At 41.5% G+C, this 21,061-nt stretch overlaps 1 protein-coding gene across 2 annotated transcripts in view; it reads left to right on the top strand.

Moving 5' to 3' along the window:
* The window catches only part of TRAF3IP1 (TRAF3 interacting protein 1), an 82,134-nt gene extending 62,235 nt beyond the window's left edge, over positions 1–19,899 (top strand). For both annotated transcript variants that reach the window (XM_077448204.1, XM_077448203.1), the window contains exons 13-15: positions 2,015–2,082; positions 14,337–14,560; positions 18,724–19,899. In XM_077448204.1, the coding sequence (XP_077304330.1) occupies positions 2,015–2,082; positions 14,337–14,560; positions 18,724–18,889 (458 nt within the window). In that variant the 3' untranslated portion in view covers positions 18,890–19,899. The remainder of the gene's footprint in view (positions 1–2,014; positions 2,083–14,336; positions 14,561–18,723) is intronic.
* Positions 19,900–21,061: the final 1,162 nt, after the last annotated feature.

Below are 21,061 nucleotides of genomic sequence, written 5' to 3'. Positions count from 1 at the left end.
CTATTTATTTTATATGAGTTTTTATGATTTATTTGGTGATGTATTAGTATAGTGTATGGTAGCGCTCTTATTCTGTTCACATTCTTAAAGGCACTTGCACTTTAAGAGCAGCAACCTTTAATGTTAGTAATCACTTATATTTTTATTTAATTTTATTCCTATCACCAATTATTCTATTTAATTACTTGTTTAGCACAAGAATTTGCGGTGTCATACACTATTTACCGACATTTTAGTTGACCAGAATAATAATTTCTGTTGGCCTTTGAAATTAACGCTCAAGCATTAAACGCCAAAACACTGCTGCTACGCACTGGCAGTGGGTTTTTCTTACTGCCTTTTAAATGCCTCTGCTTCTAAAGTTCTCTAAAAGCCTATGTGTGCATGAACACATAGGCTAACATGCAGGCGCGTTTAGAAGCAAGAAAAAAACCGCATGTGATTTTTGCAGGGAAAGAATGTACATTTTATTATTTTCTTTACACTGGAGCCTGAAAAGTATTGCACTTGCAATCAGTGGATCACAGGTGCAATGTAGGGCTCCTGCAGACACTGCTGTGTTCTCTCTGTGTATGGGCAGACAGATACTCAGCTGTAGGAAATGTCAATAGACTATGAGGGCGCTGATGAGCACCCTCCCAGTTCATTGAGAACTACAAGCCACCTGCCACAGTGGATCATGTGACTTGTAGTTCATTCATGACGCTGCGGTATAGGCGGAGACCTGCACAGCCATGCCGTTTTTAAAATCTGACAGCAGCTACAGAGAGAACCCCAGCCCGGTTTTGCAGGGAAAGGGGGTGAGGTGGGAGGGTGCTGAAAATGTTACACTCCAAATATGGGTTTACATGTAACATGTTCAGAAGATGAATTTCAACAGCCTCAGGTCCACCACATAGCAGTTTTACTGCGACAAGGCGGCACCTGTGCGCCGGATCACGTATATCTCTTTGATCTGGCTCCTCCGGGTAGGAGGAACGGCGCCTCGCTACCGCTGTGATCACACACAGCAGGAGCACAGCAGGGGTTACTGTGGACTCGATGTCAGCCAGCACTTGTCAGTTGTTCAGTACACAGGTAGAACGGCAATCTGCCTGTCAGTCTGGATGGCATTTATCCTGTGTTCCTGCAAAGCAGGGACAAGGATTCATGCCTTCCATTAGTAAAAGCACCTCACACATAGTACACAAAATTCCTAGCTAGGCACATAGTTAACCCTTTGATCACCCCTGATGTTAACCCCTTCCCAGCCAGTGTCATTAGTACAGTGACAGTGCATATTTTTTACCACTGATCACTGTCGGTTCATGTCCAAATTGTTGGCCATCATAATGCAGTCCTGCTATAAGTCACTGATCACCACCATTACTGATAAAAAAAAAATAAAGTAAATAAAAATATGCCATAGTTTTGTAGATGTTATAACGTCTGCACAAACCAATCAATATACGCTTATTGCAATTTTTTTTTAACCAAAATTATGTTGCAGAATACATATTGGCCTAAACTGATGAAGAAATTTTTTTTTATTATTTTTTTATTTTTTAAATGTTATTGAATATCTTTTATAGCAGAAAGTAAAAAAATATTGCTTTTGTTTTCAAAATTGTCTGTTTAATAGCACAAAAAATTAAAAATGCAGAGGTGAACAAATACCACCAAAAGAAAGCTCTATTTGTGGGGAAAAAAAGAACATATATTTTATTTGGGTACAGCACTGCACGGCTGCGCAATTGTCAGTCAAAGTAGCGCAGTGCCATATCACAAAAAATTGCCTGGTCAGGAAGGGGGTAAATCTTCCGTAGGTCAAGTGGTTAATCATACCAAGGACCGTTGATGCTGGAATTTTGGTTGCCACTAGGGGGGGGGGGATGGTTATCTTTTTCTTACTAAATATAATTCTCACACAAAAAGGACTGTGATGCTGATCTTTGAATAGTATTAAATATAGCATATTTCATCTATTTAAAATATGCAGTAATTTTAGTAATGGTAAACCTTTCTGTTTTTACAGGCAGTCTTGTTAACAAAATCTTAGAGACCAAAAAGGAATTTGAGACGCAACCTGATGCAGGCAGTAAGGTAAGAGCCTCATCATTTTGGTGCACAATCAGTAATTTTTCTATGATATCTGGAACAAGCAATTGTTTTTGTTCTTTCTTAACACTTTCCTTTTTTTTAATGCAGTTTTAAATTTATAACTAGTGCAGGTAGAGAATTAAACACATTTCATACAAAGAGACAAAAAAATGAAAAAAATTACCTAATTCCCTCCTGCACACCCTACATGTAAAGGGCAAAATATTGGTATATGATATCGATCTTGGTGCTGATACTAAGTATTTGCATGAGTATTGGTACTTGTGCAAATGCCTCCAATACCTGAAACTGACACTTTCAGGCTCAGTTCTTTCAGGTGTCAGCGGGATTCCCCACTGAGAGCCGAAATGTAAAAAAAAAAAAAAAAAGAAGCTGGCAATTACTGTTAAGGAGCACTGCTACAGTGACCTTAAAGCGGAGTTACACTCAAAAATGGAACTTGCGATTTAAGAGAAGGTAACCCCCTGATATGCCACATTTGGCATGCCATTTTTTTTGGGGGGGGGGGAGCGGATACCTTCTTTTCAGAGGGTTCCAGCTCTCAATTCCTTCTGGCGCACCAGCGGTGCTGGAAGGGAGATCACCTCTCCCTCTAGGCAAACACACCACAGGTCCCAGATGATTGCGCAGTTAGTCACGGCGCGCAGCTCACGCATGCGCAGTAGGTGCCCGGCTGTGAAGCCACAGCCGGGCGCCCACAGTTACAATGCAGGCACCGCCAAGTGGAGGGAGAGACGAGCGGGACTTCGATCCCCCGCATTGTTGGACCCTGGGACAGGTAAGCATCTGTTTGACCAATAAACACCTTAAGGACCAGAGGTCTTTTTCCAATTTCGCACTGCGCTGTTTTAACTGGTAATTGCGCGGTCATGCAATATTGCACCCAAACGAAATTTGCGTCCTTTTCTTCCCACAAATAGAGCTTTCTTTTGATGGTATTTGATTGCCTCTGCGATTTTTTTTTTTTTTTTTTTTTTTTGCGATATAAATGGAAAAAGAGCGAAAATTTTGAAAAAAAAAGATATTTTCTTCTTTTTGTTATAAGAAAAATCGAATAAACTAAATTTTAGTCATACATTGAGGGCAAAATTTATTCAGCCACATGTCTTTAGTAAAAAAAATGTCAATAAGCGTATATTTTTTGGTTTGCGCAAAAGTTATAGCGTCTACAAACTAGAGTACATTTTCTGGAATTTACACAGCTTTTAATTTATGACTGCCTATCTCATTTCTTGAGGTGCTAAAATGGCAGGGCAGTACAAACCCCCCCCAAATGACCCCATTTTGAAAAGTAGACACCCCAAGGAAATTGCTGATGGGTATGTTGAGCCCATTGAATATTTATTTTTTTTGTCCTAAGGGATTGAATAATGACTAAATGACATATTGCTCACACATGCCATGGTTATATGTGGAATTGCACCCCAAAATATATTCCGCTACTTCTCCCGAGTATGGGGATACCACATGTGTGGGACTTTTTGGGAGTCTAGTCGCGCACGGCACCCCGAAAACCAATCACCACCTTCAGGATTTCTAAGGGTGCAAATTTTTGATTTAACTCCTCACTACCTATCACAGTTTCGAAGGCCATAAAATGCCAAAATAGCACAAAACCCCCCAAAATGACCCCATTTTGGAAAGTAGACACCCCAAGCTATTTAATGAGAGGCATGTTGAGTTCATGGAATATTTTATATTTTGCCAAAAGTTGCGGGAATATTACAAACTTTTTTTTTTTGCACAAAGTTGTCACTAAATGATATATTGCTCACACATGCTATGGGCAGAAGTCAAATTACACCCCAAAATAAATTCTGCTGCTTCTCCCGAGTACGGGGATACCACATGTGGGGGACTTTTTGGGAGCCTAGCCACGTACGGGACCCCGAAAACCAAGCACTGCCTTCCGGATTTAAATATAAAATGCTACCAAAAAAACTGTTAGCGATCGCAGGGATCAGGCCTGACTCTGCGATCGCTGCAGTTATGTGTTTAGTGTTTTGTAAGTGACAGTGATCGATACTGCACTTGGGTGGGCTGGGCAGAGGGGCAAAACGCAGGTGCTAGCAGGTATCTGGGCTGATCCCGCTAACAATGCGTTTTTTTTGGAACCCTGAACTGCTGGGGACGCTAGTATAGATCTGATCAGATCAGATATTGATCTGTTCAGATTCTATACCACTACAGGAGGTGTATGCTTTGCGCGTGGGTGTTAGCGGTACTGGCACTAACCTAGCGCTGCCTGGGGCGACGCAGACCCTGACCCTAAAACCTAATTGATATCACCCGCCGGGTGATCAGGGGGTTAAACCTTTATTGGGTAATAAATGGTGGGTGCCCTGATGCTATAAAAAGCAAACTAACCAGAGTCACCCGTAACACTTATACGGTGATCAGCGGTGAAAGGGTTAACTAGGGGCAATCAGGGGGTTCAAATTTTTATTAGGTAGTATATGGGGGTCCCTGGCGCTATATAAAAACCTGACGGGGAACCTAAATAACTAACTGGCTAACCAGCGTCACCAGTGACACTTATACTGTGATAGCTGGTGAAAGGGTTAACTAGGGGCAATCAGGGGGTTAAAACCATTATTGGGTAGTATATCGGGGTACCTAGCGCTATAAAAACCTGGCGGTGAACCTAAAAAAATAACTAGCTACCTAGCGACAGTAGCGACACTGATGCAGCGATCAGAAAAATGATTGCTTAGTGACAGTGGCAAAAGGGGGTGAAAGGGTTAACTAGGGACAATCAGGATGTTAAAACCATTATTGGGTAGTATATCGGGGTACCTAGCGATATAAAAACCTGGCGGTGAACCTAAAAAAATAACTAGCTACCTAGCGACACTGATGCAGTGATCAGAAAAATTATCGCTTAGTGACACTGGCAAAAGGGGGTGAAAGGGTTAACTCTAGGGGCAATCAGGGGGTTAAATCTTTATTGGGGGGTGATAGGGGGCTACCCTGGACCTAACACTAACTGCCCTGACAGTTTTTACTTTTACAACTGACACTGAATGCATTGATCAGTAAAGAAATGATCAATGCAATCAGTGACACTGTGACTGGGGGGGGGGAGGGAGGGCGGGGGGGGATCGGGGGGGGGGGGTTTGTGTACCTATGTGTCAGTGTAGTGTTTTGGTGCACTTACTTTTACTCTTCTCCTCGTAGTCCGGTCAAAAAGACCACCCCGAGGAGAATGACATCACTTCCTCCTTCCTGCGTAAACAATACACAGTGGGAGGAAGTTCGTCATTGGCCAGGAGCGATCGAGAGGGGGTGGCCAGAAACCAAGGGCCATCCCCTCATCACGGATCGCTCCCGGAGGGAAACGGACCGCCGTATCCAGCGGGAGGGGGTCCGATCGAACCCCCCACCCGCTGGAAGGCAGGCACGTACATGTACGTGCTTATGCCTGCCTGTGCCATTGTGATGACGTACAATGGCAATACGGCGGTCCTTAAGTGGTTAATAAGTCAGCAGCTGCAGTATTTGTGGCTGTTGACTTTTAAATTTTTTATTTTTTTTTATTTAAGCGGAACTCTTCTTTAACAACTGATGACTCCTTCAGCTGTCAGTAGGGTTTCCTTTGTAATGTTATGGGTCGGTGACGTCACAAGGGGCGGTGCCACCTGATAACATCACCGTGTGGACCTGCTCCTTAGTTATTTAAGAGCTGTCACACAGGGGTCAGCTGGCAGCTTGATTTATGATGGGTCTACACTGGGGGGATATATTTTTATTTATTCTTTTAAATAAAAGAATTGTCAAAAACTGCCTACTGTCATTTTTTTTACACTACACTTTTTTTTGGTGAATGAGTAGGGGGATGTACGTGAATGAGCCGGTTGCATGCTTGGATAAGGGTTAAAAGACATATGAGGTTAATAGAGAAATTATTTTGCTCCCCTCTTAGTTTAAATCAAAGTATATCTAAAATTTTAAAAAATTTTGGTCAAGGAAGTAGAACCTTATTTGCCCCACTATTTGGGGAAATTGGGAAGAGGGATGAGGAACATAAAAGGAAAATCCTTAGAATAGCCTGTTTCTCATCAAGCAACATAAGGACAGTGGAAATGTGCTATAAACTTCTAGCGAGATGGTACGTGACCCCTCAGATGGCGCACAGGCTCTCTGGGCAGAAGGTCCCCCAACTTGCTGGAGAGGATGTGATGCCCCAGGGTCCTTTGCACACCTGTAGTGGAAATGTACAAAGATACAACCTTACTGGGGTAGAATTATAGTAGTGATTCACCAAATAAGGGAGAATGCATTAAGAATGATCCCTGGGGATGTCAATTTCATGATACGAGAAAGACGGTGTCCCAATATAAGAATACCTTAGTCCCATACCTCCTAAGTATAGCTAAAGGTCTGATCCCAAGCTTATAGAGAACAAAGAAGAGCAGAATATGAAGGAGTAGGTAGGAAGAGTGGAAATGGTGAGAGCCATAGAGAAAACAGTAGAGGATTCATTAGAGATATATTGGAACATATGGGGAAAATGGATGGAGTTTAAAAAAATCAGAGGGTTGGATGAATTTGGAGGTGTAGGGGTTTGGGGGGAGGAGAAGAGGGGATTTTTTTTTTTTTTTTTTGCTGGGTTGGGGAAATGGGGAGTATAATTATATATTGTAAGTATAAGTAATCTATGTAATCAGAAATTTTGACATAGGAATGTGAGTTTTACTATATGTATTTGAGTATCTTTGTTTATATAATAAAAGAGAGAATAATGAAAAAAAATTATTTTATGTGATAGACCAACACAAAGCAACACATAATTTTGAAGTGGAAGGGAAATTATAAATAGTTTGAATTTGTTTTTACAAATATCTGGAAAGTGTGGTGTGCATTTGTATTCGGCCCCCTTTACTCTGCTACCCCTAACTAAAATCTAGTGGAACCAATTGCCTTCATAAATCACATACTGTATTTATCGGCGTATAACACGCTCCCTAAGTTTAGGAGGGAATTTTAAAGAAAAAACTTTTAGGAGGGAAGTTTAAGGAAAAAAAACTTGCATTTAAATGCCCATCAATGCAGCCTTGTCAGTGTCATTTGCAGCCTTGCATTGCAGCCTTGTCAGTGTCATTTGCAGCCTTGCATTGCAGCCGTGTCAGTGTCATTTGCAGCCTTCCATGTCATTTGCAGCCTTCCATTGCAGCCTTCCATGTCATTTGCAGCCTTCCATTGCAGCCTTCCATGTCATTTGCAGCCTTCCAATGCAGCCTTGTCAGTCATTTGCAGCCTTGTCAGTTTCTTTTGCAGGCTTTCCATTTAAAAATGCACCGCCGAGATACATGTCCTGTGTATCTCGGCGGCGCTCGGTAGCTCTCGGCCATTCTCGGCTATTTTCAGCCGCACACGGCCATTCTCGGCTATTTTCGGCTTTTCAGGAATAGCCGAATAGCCGAAAATAGCCGAAAGCTGCAGAGACAGAAAAGGCAGAAGAGCTAGCAATTGGCGGGTGATCGGCGTATAACACGCACCCAGGATTTCCCCCTTATTTTAAGGGTATAAAAGTGCATGTTATACGCTGATAAATGCGGTAATTAGTAAATAGAGTCCGCCTGTGTGATTTAATCTCCGTATAAATACAGCTGTTCCTTGAAGCCCTCAGAGGTTTGCTTGAGAACCTTGGTGAACAAACTGCATCATAAAGGCCAAGGAACACACCAGTCAGGCCAGGGATAAAGTTATGGAAGAGTTTAAAGCAGGGTTAGGTTATAAAAAGAAAAATCCCAAGCTTTGAACATCTCAAAAAGCACTGTCCAATCCATCATCTGAAAATGGAAAAGGTTTGGCACAACTGCAAACCTACCAAGACATGGCTGTCCACCTCAACGGACAGGCTGGGCAAGGAGAGCATTAATCAGAGAAGTAGCCAAAGAGGCCCATTAACTCTGAAGGTGCTGTAGATATTCACAGTTCAGGTGGGAGAATCTGTCCACAGGACAACTATTAGTCATGCATTCCACAAATCTGGGCTTTATGGAAGAAGGGCAAGAAGAAGTCCCATTTGCAGTTTGCGAGAAGCCATGTGGGGGACGTGGAAAACAAGTGGAAGAAGGTGCTCTGGTCAGATAAGACTGAAATTACATTTTTTGGCCAAAAAGCAAAACAAGCTATGTGTGGCAGAAAACTAACACTGCACATCACCCTGAACACACCATCCCCAGCGGTAAAACATGGTGGTGGCAACATCATGTTGTGGCAGTGCTTTTCTTCAGCAGGGACAGGGAAGCTGGTCAACGTTGATGGGAAGATGGATGGAACCAAATACAGGGCAAGCTTGGAAGAAAACCTGTTTAGAATCTGCAAAAGACTTGAGACTGGGGCAGAGGTTCACCTTCCAGGAGGACAACAACCCTAAACATAACACCAGAGCTGCAATAGAATGGTTTTAGATCAAAGCTTGTTCAGGTGTTAGAATGGTCCAGTCAAAGTCCAGACCTAAATCCAATTGAGAATCTGAGGCAAGACTTGAAAATTACTGTACACAGATGCTCTCCATCCAATCTGACAGAGCTTGAGCTATTTTGCAAAGAAGAATGGGCGAAAATGTCACTCTAGATGTGCAAAAAGACCTGCAGCTGTAGTTGCAGTAAAGAGGTGGTTCTACAAATTATTGACTCTAGGGGCTGAATACAAAATAAATCCCACACGTTTGACATGTTTATTTGTAAAAAATGTCGGTTTTATAATTATATTTATGTAATCACAATTAAATAGCATATTTGGCCATACCTACAGGCAGAGTTTTGTTCTATTTATGATCTTGTTAAACTATTATGCTTGGCATTTTTCCTAACTACCAGCGCAAATATCGGACCCGCCCTGTGCACACAAATCATATTAATTGGTCTTGGAGTCTATGCACTATTGTTAAATTTGAAGTTAGAAATTGTTCGTTTATCTGGGATTTGTGACTATGGTGATAATAGTCATTCCTCTGCCAGCAGAATGTACTCTGCTCATTTTACTATATAGACCCTGAGAGATGTGCAGCTTCTCAGCTGTACAAGGGGAAATTATAGTTTTAATAAGCTCTAGGTTAGTGCACTCCAGTGGCCATGAATGTGCAGTTGTAAAGCTTGTATAGTTGTGTGGCTATAGGCCTCCTGTCTCACATTTTTATAGTCTTCATTAATTATTGATGAAGGCTTAGCATATGTAATAGAACCGTATATTTGTGTTGTAGCAGGGAACGTGCATGCTAGTATAGTCTGTAAAAGGTCCGTGAAAGACTTGTCGAGGTTTCCAGTAAGTGTGGTTAAAGTGGACCTGTAATTAAAACACACTTCACATTAATCAGTAGGGAATATTTTTGCATTACAATTTCACATTGCCATTTTCAGTAAAAAAAAATAGCAGTTTTTTTCTATGGAAAAAGCACTATTTAAGTGATTTCTCATGTAAGCTAAAGCGACCAGGAGCATTTTGGTGGTTACACATTATAATCTACTGCAGAGATTCTATTTATGTTCAGACTTGTTCTTTTTAGTAGACGTGCAGTGACCTAAGAGAATTGTCAATACACAACCACTGTGCAGCCCTGCTAAGCAAAGGAAATATAGCTTGCAATTAAGTCTACAGCATTGTAGATATAACATTAAAAAAAAATACATATAAACAAGGTTTAAAACCTTAAATAATATTGATAAGATGATTTACATTAAGCTGATCGCTTTCACAAAAAAAGGTCAAAAAGACTTTTTATATTCAAATTTTTAAATATGATTTTGTACGGTGGGCTAGATCAGCCTTTTAAATATGGTATTGATTACCCATCTTTGTTCCCGTGTTTGCAGATGCTTTTACAACTATTATCTTGCTGTAAGGAACTTTTAGATTGTGTTGGTAACCATGCTGCATGTCTGCAGCTGTCTGGAATATTACATAGGGGTCTACTTATCAAAACAATGGAATGTAGAGATTTAATCTTTGATGCATTCATGTTTAAAGGGGTTGTAAAGGTAAATGTTTTTTCACCTTAATGCATTCTATGCATTAAGGTGAAAAAACATCTGACACTGCCACATCTGACACCCCCCCCCCCCCCCCCATTTTACTTACCTGACCCCTCGAAAATCCCGTGCTCGCCCCCGCCGTCCTCTTCACCGCTCAGCCTGGCCGCTGATTGGCTGGAGTGGATGGATGGAAAGCAGCGCAGCCATTGGCTCACGCTGTTGTCAATCACATCCACTGACGCGGAGCGCCGCCGTGTGATACAGCGAGCAGCTATAGCCGCCGGCTGTATCACAGGAGCGCGCCCGCAGGTGCTTCTCGCCATGCGAAGGAGCTCGCATGAGCCTGAGAAGTACCTGTGGGAGGAAGCAGAGACAGCCGCCGAGGGACCCCAGAAGAGCAGGTTCGGGGCCACTCTGTGCAAAACGAGCTGCACAGTGGAGGTATGTATAACATGTTTGTTATTTTAAAAAAAAATATTTTACTTTACGATCCCTTTAAGAGCTGACATTTTTTAGTTAATCCCATAAATTTTTGTTTTGTATTTAAAGCAGAACTTCAGTCATTTTTTTCAACTTTCCGTCTATTAAAACTTCTTCCCTTGTTTTAACTTCGGATAGTAAAACATTTTTCTTTCTACTAGTAAATACCTTATACAGCCCACTTCCTGTCTCTTGTCTGGTAAAAAGCCTAGGCTTATGACATCATACACAGCTCTCTCTCACTGGTGAGATTTTGCCAGAAAGGGAGGGGGGATGAGTCATAAGAGGGCCAATGAGAGCTGCAGAGCTGGAGGTGTGTGTCTGTAAATCCGGGAAGTGAACTGGCAGCAGCTTCAGCTGCCCACAGTTAAAATGGATGCAGTCAGACTTAGTGGAGGGAGATTTCTGCAGAATATTTGGCATGTACAGAATCACAGTATATATCAAATAATATGCAAAGTGGTTGGCGGGAAGCTTCAGAATGGCAAAGATGTTTTTATTACAAGTTATGTGAGCAGACTGCAGTTCCTCTTTAAGTGCCAGTAATTAAATTTGTTTTTTAATTTCTTATGCCTTAATGAAATTAATGTACTCAATGTTTACTCTGATTTATAGTGAAAATACCCACAAAATAGGGCTTTCTCTTAGGGCTGTTACTGATTAAAATTTTCGTGTTCGATTAATCGATTTTTTAAAAATCGATTAATTGACTAATTTTGATTATAATGCACATACAGATTCAGCTACTTTTAGCTGATCTCCTTGCATTGCAACTCTGCATTAGTCAATGGTAAATATGGTATACACTATTTACAATCACCCAACACTAGTTCGTTTCCACAATCCATGACTTAACTTCACAGTTCACACAAATATGTTTTAAATTCAAACTGTAGCACTGATGTAAGTCAATTTTTTTACCACAGTAGCGTGACAATCCCTCCACCTCCTATCTAACTAATCACTCTCACCTTATGGCATGGACCCCTGTGCATACAGATGGTCATGCAAGCGGGTATCAAAAGGGTTAACAAGGACCATAAACTTCTCTCACGTCTCCTTAGATCTTAGCAAGGACGCCAGGTCATGGGTAGAAAGAAAAGATCTAAGTGTTCACTGCTTAAGTATAAGATTTAAGTTTTGTGTTCAAACACAAACTACTCACATAAATGTGATTAAAAACACAGCATGTAAAGCCAACAATCATGTTCGTTCTGTAGGGCAGCAGCAGGTGACGTCATGCTTAGCTCCTCCCCTGTACACGTTACGTTCAATCAGAACTTCAACATCACCGGACTCCTCCCCCCCCCTTCCCTTTGTTAGCAGACAGAGGCACTTGGGGAGGGGGAGAGGCGTTCAGTGATGTCTATGACGTCACCGGATCTCCGACGGAACGCCCTGAAGACCCGGAAGCCGACGGAGAGGTGAGTACCGATCAAAATAATTTTGATCAAAAAAATTAATCGTGGAATTAATCTTTAATTTCCACAGCCCTACTTTCTCTCTTTTCCTATCCCTCTTCCTTTACTGCGCCACCCACATTACATGGCTTCATAATAAAGACCTACCATTTGAAGAAGAGCCAGATGAGAGTGCTTGCTTCATATTTTCACCTTTTCTAAAGCGCAACATTGTTGTGTTTTTTTGTTTTGTTTTTCCCCTTTAAAGACCGGTCCACTTGATTCATCTAAATACCTGAAGACTTGGGACCAGTTACTCTGTTTTGTAAATTCAGAATTCAGTCCACTGTGAATCATATAGCAGTAGGCAGACAATAAAACTGAGATGAAGAGCAAAGTCTATGTGTTCCACATTTGTGTGGTTTTATATTGCAACCAAATAGGCTAATTAACAATTCAGTAGGCATGTGCTCTCTAAGGAACATTTTCCAAGCAGCAATCTTAACAGCTGTTGTAGCTAAATCTTCATTTTACAGGTTGAGCATGCATCTGTTCCTGTGTAGAAATGCTGACCTATCAGAATTGTGTGAGCTTCTCGGTATTGGGACTTGTGATAAATCATTAACTTGTTCCTGGTGGCAAGTGCAACTATTGGAGTGGTTGAGAAATCTATTGTTTCTATTTTTTTTTTATATAGAAGGGTCATTGTTCACCTCAATTAAATACGTAGAAGATAATTTATTTTTCTGACTAGAACATTTTTTTGCAGAAACTTTAACCACCTTTGGAGAAACTTTAACCATGTTAAAGCTGAGTTCCAGGTAAAGTGTTCAATACATAATTGAAATCCATATATGGGAGTTGTAACCCACTAAGGGATTTCTATTTCTGCCTATATGAGCCTACTATACAGAACAGCTAGGTTGGTGACCTTGCTCCCAGCCTCTTAAGAGACACATTGCTCTCCTCCTTTCAGCTTATTCCTTGTCAGCACATGCGCAAACCAGCACCCCAGATAGGTCCCTAGTGCTATCCCTGACTTTCCTAGTCACATTTTAATGCTTTTGCAGAGGTTCAGATTTCTTTTGTTAAATAGCAAACATGTTTTACTTATTCGCTCTGTGCAATGGTTTTTCAAAGAGCAGCCTCGATCCTCCTCTGTTTGGGTCCCCCACCATTGTTCCTGGCCCCTCCCCCCTGCTAAATGTCCCTATAGGAAGTTGCTTGCTCTGGGGGGCACTCATGTGTGCTTGCTCTAGAGCTGTGTGTGTGTATAAGATGCATAGAGCATGACTCTGCCCCACCGTCTGCTCCCTCCTCACTCCCTCCAATGGCTCCCACTGCTGTGTCTCAGCCAGTGAGGAGGGTGAGACTTGGTGAGTATAAGGGGGGCTGAGGGGGGAGCTGCACACTGAAGGTTTTTTTACCTTCAGGTTTAGAATGCATGAAGGTAAAAAGCCTTCAGTCTGTAGAAGCACTTTAAAGTGATACTAAAATCTCTTATTTTTTTTTCTTTAAAAATAATAGTAATAATCAGATCTGCCTGCTCTGTAAAATGGTTTTGCACAGAGCAGTCCAGGTCCTCCTCTTCTCTGGTCCCTCTTTGGTCCTCCTGGCCCCTCCCTCCTGTGAAGTGCCCCCACAGCAAGCACCTTGCTATGGGGGCACCCAAGCCGAGCTGCTGCTCTGTGTGTTCATTCAGACATGGAGCCAAGGTTTGGCCCGCCCCCCCTCTTTCTTCTGATTGGTTGACTGACTTTGTTTGACAGCAGCGGGAGCCAGTGACTCCGCTGTTGTGTCTCAATCAGGAGGGAGAGTCCGGGACAGCTGAAGCACTCTTATAACATTGCTGGATAGAGAGGCGGTTCAGGCAAATATTAGGGGGGCTACTGCACACAGGTTTTTTTTATCCTGATGCATAGAATGCATTAAGATAAAAAAACGTCTGCCTTTGCAACCACTTTAAGGATTTTGGAATGGATATATAACTTTATTAATTGTGTTTTTTTTTTATTTGTATCTGTCTGGAGTTGAGCTTTAAAGTTGTTTTAAAATCTTCTTATATTTTGCCTTCCTTGGTTTTTTATTTTTAACCTTCGTAATTCTAGTTCATGTTTAAAGTAAAACTTTTGTTTTGATTACATGTCCTATTTTAGACCCAGTGATGTTATAATTGAGTCTTGGTACTTCTTTATGCAATGCAGGCATATCATATCTATATGGTACTGTGTAGAAAATTGCAGCCCAATCGACATGCTGTGTATAGGCCCTGAAAGTAAGGATGGAGTTCAGCTTTAAAGCTTTTGTCATATAATGCCTGTAATAGCTCTGTCTTCTGTGTTTCAGAAAATCTTTTAGCTATTTAAATTATTTTCAGGGCAAGGCCTTTTTGACTGATAATGGAAGAAAGAAGGAAAAGGATATGGTGACAAAGGAGATTGAAAAGCTCAGGAGCTCCATTCAGATTGTGTGTCGCAGTGCTCTGCCACTTGGCAAAATTATGGATTACATCCAGGAGGACATGGACACAATGAAGAATGAGCTGCAGATGTGGAGAAAAGAAAACGGTGAACATGCAGAAGTTCTGCTAAGGGAGCAGAGGTATTTATCATACCCCTTGGCTATACTATATATGCTCACTTTTAATGCAAGTCATACACCATGTGATTCTTGGTAGTTATACAAATGAGCTTAATTGTATTTGACGACGTGCGCCCAGTGCTGGGAGGTGCTGACACTTTTGCATTATGTCAAGAAATAAAGGTTTGTTGTTGCAGAAGGGATATGTAATATCTGTTTGCAATTCCCTGAAGCATGTAAGCTGAGGTGTGTATGCACACCTCAGTTTACATTCCGGCACAAACCCTATGTGATAAGATGACCACACTCCTATTAATGCAAAGAAGTGATATCATCCTGTGCCAGCCAAACAAGATGGCTGAAGACTGGCACCTGAAGAGGGCTAGAAGTTGCTGGTGTCATTGGGGACCTTGCAGACATTGACCTGTTGGAACTAAGGTAAGTATTTTTGCCTTTAAATCCACTTTTTTTTTTTTTTTTGTACTTGTACCCACAGGTAAGCCTATAATAAGGCTTTCCTATAGATGCAGTGAATATCTCTTAAACTTGCACTGTTTAGGAGATATTTACACTGCACGCAGCCAGCAACGTCACCGGCGCATGCGCTCTGAAAGGGCGGCATACCTGTGCCATCCCTTCAGAGCTCTGTGCCGTGGCTGTGACGTCATTGTGGCTCGACCAATCAGATGGCTGGAGCACTTGAACCCAAAAGGAAGACCGGGTGAAGATGGAAGCCCTGTCAGCAGTGAAATCTAAGGTAAGTATTTCATAATGTGCCAGCACATTATGCCATTGTCTTGCAGTTTTTTTTTTTTTGTTTTGTTTTTATGTGTAGTTTACTACCGCTTTAATGCAGGACAGAAAAAATCCCACTAATGGTGCCACTGATAGCAGTATAAAACTGACAAGGGTTCTAGATTCTAACTTTTCACTACCGTTTCCACAAATCTGAAAAAAATGTTTTTTTCATGCATCGGGGGACACAGAAATTCGGATACAAATGCTACAAAGCATGTTTTTTGCCAGTGTCCTAGGAATTTGCATGACTTTTCTTTAACTCTGCTTAGAAATGTCTAAAGTGGGGTACACACTATAAGAAAATAGGGCAAACGATTGTCTGATTTTCCTTGTTTCCCAGCAAGTCAGAACCAAGGAAGGAAATAATGTACAAAAATTCTTGAATAACAAAGGCTTTTATTTTGTTTTGTTGTTTATTGTGTCTGGTCATGCGTAGTCTTTCTTTTATGATTTTTCTTGTACGAAAATTTAACCAAAATGGTACAATTGAATTAAAATTGTTCGTTCTGTTCCCATACGAGAAACATTTTGCAGTTTGTCCCTTTGGATATTTTAATTCGAAAGGTGAGAATTGGCTGTCGAGAGTTGTTGTACAAACCTTAAGGGTAGATTCACACCAGGTTTGGTGGGACTCCATTAAGCGGCTATTCCAGCACAGTCCCACTGCATGACAAGGCAAAATGCTGTGTGCCTGGTTCACACCACTGTGTTGTGGTGGTGTGTACTGAAAAAAAGTATTGCATGCAGTACTTTTTTTCAGCACAGTGCAAGGCAATCCACTTTGCACTGTGCAGTGGCCTATTGAACTTTGTCAAACGTCTGTGTGACATTTCAATAAAGTTCAGTTGAAAAACAGGTGATCTGATGCACCAAGATCAGCGCATTGGCATTCCGCTGTACCGCGCCGCACAGCAGCTGGTGTAAATGTAGTCTAAATGTTCTTTGCTAGCCTTTTGTTTTTAGATGTTTTCTCTGTGACTTCAATCAAGATTCCTTGCTTACACAGTTGCTTGGGCTGGTCTCTATATAGCATCTCATACATTTTTGTGTTTCCTTGGCCCTGTTTTGAAATTTTGTATCTGGACCTAGCTAGCCTGGAATTTGACCTTCGATCACTGGTCTCCGAATTGTGGTGCTTTCCAGACCTAAGTGTAGTTTTAATCATGTGGCACTTTCCATGAGGGTTGTACCTTTGACTTCTCTACCACTCTATGGTCACTTTGCATTTCTCATGGGCTTCTACGCTGAACATTCTTAAATTCTTTGAATATCTCTTTACACAAGATTAGTTGTCTGGCTAGGTAGCCTCTTTTCTTGTGCACCAAGGTTTGGGAATGGGAGGAAGTGATGCTGTCATTCAACTCTTATTGCCCCATTCACAGAACACAATGCATGTGTTATAGTAGTAAGATGAGTTCTAGGAATGGAAAGAGGGTGGGCCAGTTGCACACTTTTTTTAAGTAGCAGTAACTTCTGTTAGACCCCTTTTACGCTAGGCCAGGGCCGCGTTCGGGGTAAAGCGATTCTCGTTCTAGTGGGGCTTTACCGCTGTTTAAAGTGGAAGTAAACTCCCCTATCGTTTTTCAGCCAAGGAACCTGCCATCTTTGCCTCTGTTTAATCTTCAACTGCTATGGTGCTGCACATGTGATTTGGTATGACACCAGCCATTGGATGGTTTGATGGTTTGGCTGAGAGCACAGCCAATGTGCAGTTAGCATTCCCGGCATGCCTTTTTTTTTTTTTTTAACTGTTTAAATCGATGGGTTTACTTCCACTTTAAGCTGCGCTTTTCGGTCGCTAGCAGGGCGCTTTTAACCCCAAAGAAGGGGTTAAAAACCCTTGTGTTGCAGCGATTCCGAAGCGCTGCCCATTCATTCCAATGGGCAGGGCATTTTAGGAGCGCTAAATACAGCAATCCCAACCCACCCCAAAGATGCTTCTTGCAGGACTTTTCAGAACGTCCCGTAAGCTCACTGCCCAAGTGTGAAAAGCCACACTTAAATGAATGGGAGGCGGTTTTCAGACACCCCAAGGGGTCTTAAGGGTTTATATGGCTGTGAAGGAGCAACTGCACAAAGATTTATTTACTTTTTTAATCGGATGCAGACACCTACAGGTGATTTGATACATACCAAGACAAATAACCAGTGTGGTTGGTGCTATACCCCCCCAACAAAAATAAACAAACTTAAGTCTTAATCTAGTAGTTATGATGTTTCACCTGTTGCTGGCTCAGTGTTTTTTTTTTATGGAGTTTTAGAGGCAGCCTTCCATGTCTTGCAAGGGGCTTCCCCTAATCTGGTTCAGATGCAGACGTTGGTACTTTGTTTTGAGTTGTTTACAGTCACCAGTCTCTTCTTTGGACTTGTCAGTGACTGTTGTCCACACTTTAGTTGGAGTACCTTAAAGTAACACTAAAGTCTCTTTGTGCGTTTTTTTTGTTTTGTTTTTTAGATAACAAACATGTTCTACTTACCTGATCTGTGATGATCCCTCCCTCCTGTTGCGTGCCCTCACAGCAAGCAGCTTGCTATAGGGACACCCAGACTGAGCCACTCTCTCTCCTCATTGGCTTGCCGACTTTGACAACAGTGGGACCCAAAATGGCGCATTGCTGCTGTCTCAGCCAATGAGGAGGGAGAGTCTCGGACTGCCGAGTCTCTTGTGCAACATCGCTGGATCGATATGGAGCTCAAGTAAGAATGGGGTGGGGGGTCTGCTGCACACAGAAGGCTTTCTATCTTAAAGGAGAAGTATAGCCAAAGCTTGTGTAGATTCTCCTATGGATCACAGGAGTGCAATTTGTTTTGCACTCCTGTGACCCATTTTTAGCAGAGAGCGGACTGAAGTCACCAATGTCCAGTCACTGCATCATCCCAGCCGCGGTGTCTGAATCCGCCAAGTACCTCTTCCTTTTACTTTTAATGCATAGGAAAACAGACCCCAGCCCTCTGTGTTTTTGCTCTTACCCTTGGTACTGCTTTTCCACAAAGCTGAGGCATTCTGGGTAGAGTAGGGATTACATGGGGACTGGCTAACACTTTTTCTGATTGCCAGTGTCCAAACCTTTTGTAGGCAGCATATAGCAACCATATCTGAATTTCTGTGTTCTTCAATAGACTCCAAAAAATAGACTTTATGCGAAGTACAAAACTTTTTTTTTTTCCCTTGACATATACTTTAACCTACATAGAGACAGAGGTTGACTAGCTTTTTGTTTGATTGAAAGCGTTAATCTTTACAGCTAAGCACACTTTTTGAGAACTGCCACAGGATGCATACCGGCTGATGATCTGTGTATGTGTAAAATGTACACTTTTTTTTTTTTTTTGCATACAGTTACAGCTGCATATGCATGTGACCATGTTATTTTCTTTTTCATCAGCATCACTGACTCCGCTGTGGAACCTCTTAAGGCTGAACTTGTTGAGCTTGAGCAACTTATCAATGAACAACGTGATAGGATCTGCACAGTGAAAGGAAACATACTACGGAATGAAGAGAAAATCCAGAAGATGGTTCAGAGCATGAGTGGCTCTCATAGAGACTGAATTATGCAGTAATAATCCAGACAGTAATAGACGGTCCATATCTCTGTGGCACAAATTGCTCTTTTGTCTAGGTCCAGTACTTTTTAAACCTATTTATTCAGTTGCTGTTCAGGGTGCGTCTGGTAATCGTATACATTCCATTGGAGGTTTGTGCTTTTTTTTCGGGAAGTAGCTCCTGCTTTACAGAGCAATGCCAGTCATTGTCTGAGCTTTTTAAGTGAATATCTGGAATGCCAGTCTTTTCTTCACAGGGCCACTTCTGCAGTGGTTCTTCTGTAGAAACCAGTTGTCTTTTGATCAGTGCATATCCTATAGAGAATATGCAATGTTTTGGTCCTATATGGTCTAGATCAGTGTTTCTCAACTCCAGTCCTCAAGGTGCCCAACAGGTCATGTTTACAGGATTTCCCCCAGATGAAACAGCTGTGGTAATTACTAAGGCAGGGAAACTAATCAAATCACCTGTGCAAAATAATGGAAAGCCTGAAAATATGACCTGTTGGGGCACCTTGAGGACTGGAGCTGAGAAACACTGGTCTAGATTATAAATCAACGATTTATGCAGTACTTGCATTATGTGAATATGACTCATGATGAAATAACTGTGTAACCATTACCAATACTTATAGCACAGTTAAGGAATTTCTCCTTTTAAAGTGTTAATTCATCTTTTCAGAAAAATTGTAAAGGTGAACTACCACTGTGCAGCCTTCCGGTCCACCCTGTACTCATCAGCTGTCAGTGCCCATGCAGCCAGTCCAGGGATTTGAAATACCATCGATACCATTTATTAAAATATAAAACCCCCAAAAATATAGTCACAAACCAAGATGAGTATCAGGTTAATATACAAATAAAGCCAAAGAACACTCAAACAATAAGCTTGAATTGTTATTCTGTGTAGGTATCAGCAACATCATGAATGAATTCAGGGCACAGATAATATCACCAGGGAGCAGTGGCCAGGCACACCACGAATGTCTCCAAAAAATATCTGCAGGAAATTATTAACGGAAATTATTAACAGAAATTTTATATATATATATATATATATATATATATATATATATATATATATATATATATATATATATATATATATATATATATAATCTCTTTCAGGAGACCATAGGGACCAATGTTTCTAGCATAAGGTAGCAGTAGTATCCTGCTCTTTTTACCTATACTCGTATATCAAAGCTGGGGTATGGCGATGCACCTTTGACAACAAAAAGTCATCTGGCGAAGAGTGTAAATTAGCTAGGATAACTAAATATGGCCACCAGTGCTGGTGTAGCACAAGTTCCCAAGGTGGAAATTACTGCACTCTGGATGACACAAATGCCCCTTGCATGGTCACATGGATCCAGGTCAGGTGCCACCTCCAGAGGCAGCGTCCAATGCATAATGGAGGGATATTCACTTGATCAGTGCTACTAAACAGTGAGGGGTATCACTTACTAAATTTCCCATTCCGCCACACTAAAGCCTCATGTACACAGGTCAGTGGAAAACCTTTTCTGAACGCTAGAAACTTGACAGCTGGAAACCAACAGTGAAAAACTTTCTTTTTACAGGTTTAACATACTGAATTTATACGAGTTTAGCAGCAGTTATGAGCATTTGAGGTTAGAAGCGTTTTTTAAAGATAACCCCAGGAGACCCTCCCAAATGCCCACAATGCATAAAAAACAAGTACATAATTAACTATTTCAGCTTTTCTGTGACAGAAGAGAGAACAGCAGCAGGAAGAGCAGTGTGCTAGTAGATGGCCATCTTATTTTTTGTGTTTTCACTATGGATCCCATCATGAGCATGTGTAACAAAATGCTCCTGATGTTGCTGAGGCTCCAAAGACCTAGAAAATTGCGTGAGAGGACCAGAGCTTGTTGCTACTGGACTCTTCCATTGATGCAGGAAATGGCATGTGGTGAAATTTTGTGGGGGCTTTTTTTTTCAACATTTTTATAGGTTCAAAAATTATCAGAAAATTTTTCCCCTTTAAAAACGCTTATAAATGCTAATGCTCATAAGTGTGGTTTACCGTGGTTACAAGCATTTGAGGTTTGAAATTCCAGTAAACTACAGTCCTGAACGCGATTTTCCTGCTTTCAAAAAAATGCCTGTAACCTCAACTGCCTCTAAACTACTATAAATGAGTGAGTGTACATG

This window comes from Lithobates pipiens, unplaced genomic scaffold (genome assembly GCF_037356315.1).
Source record: "Lithobates pipiens isolate NorthernLeopardFrog02 unplaced genomic scaffold, aLitPip1_a1.2 Scaffold_22, whole genome shotgun sequence".
Lineage (NCBI taxonomy): Eukaryota > Metazoa > Chordata > Amphibia > Anura > Ranidae > Lithobates > Lithobates pipiens.
Note: the sequence above shows the minus strand (reverse complement) of the source record. Positions and strands in the feature narration are given on the sequence as shown.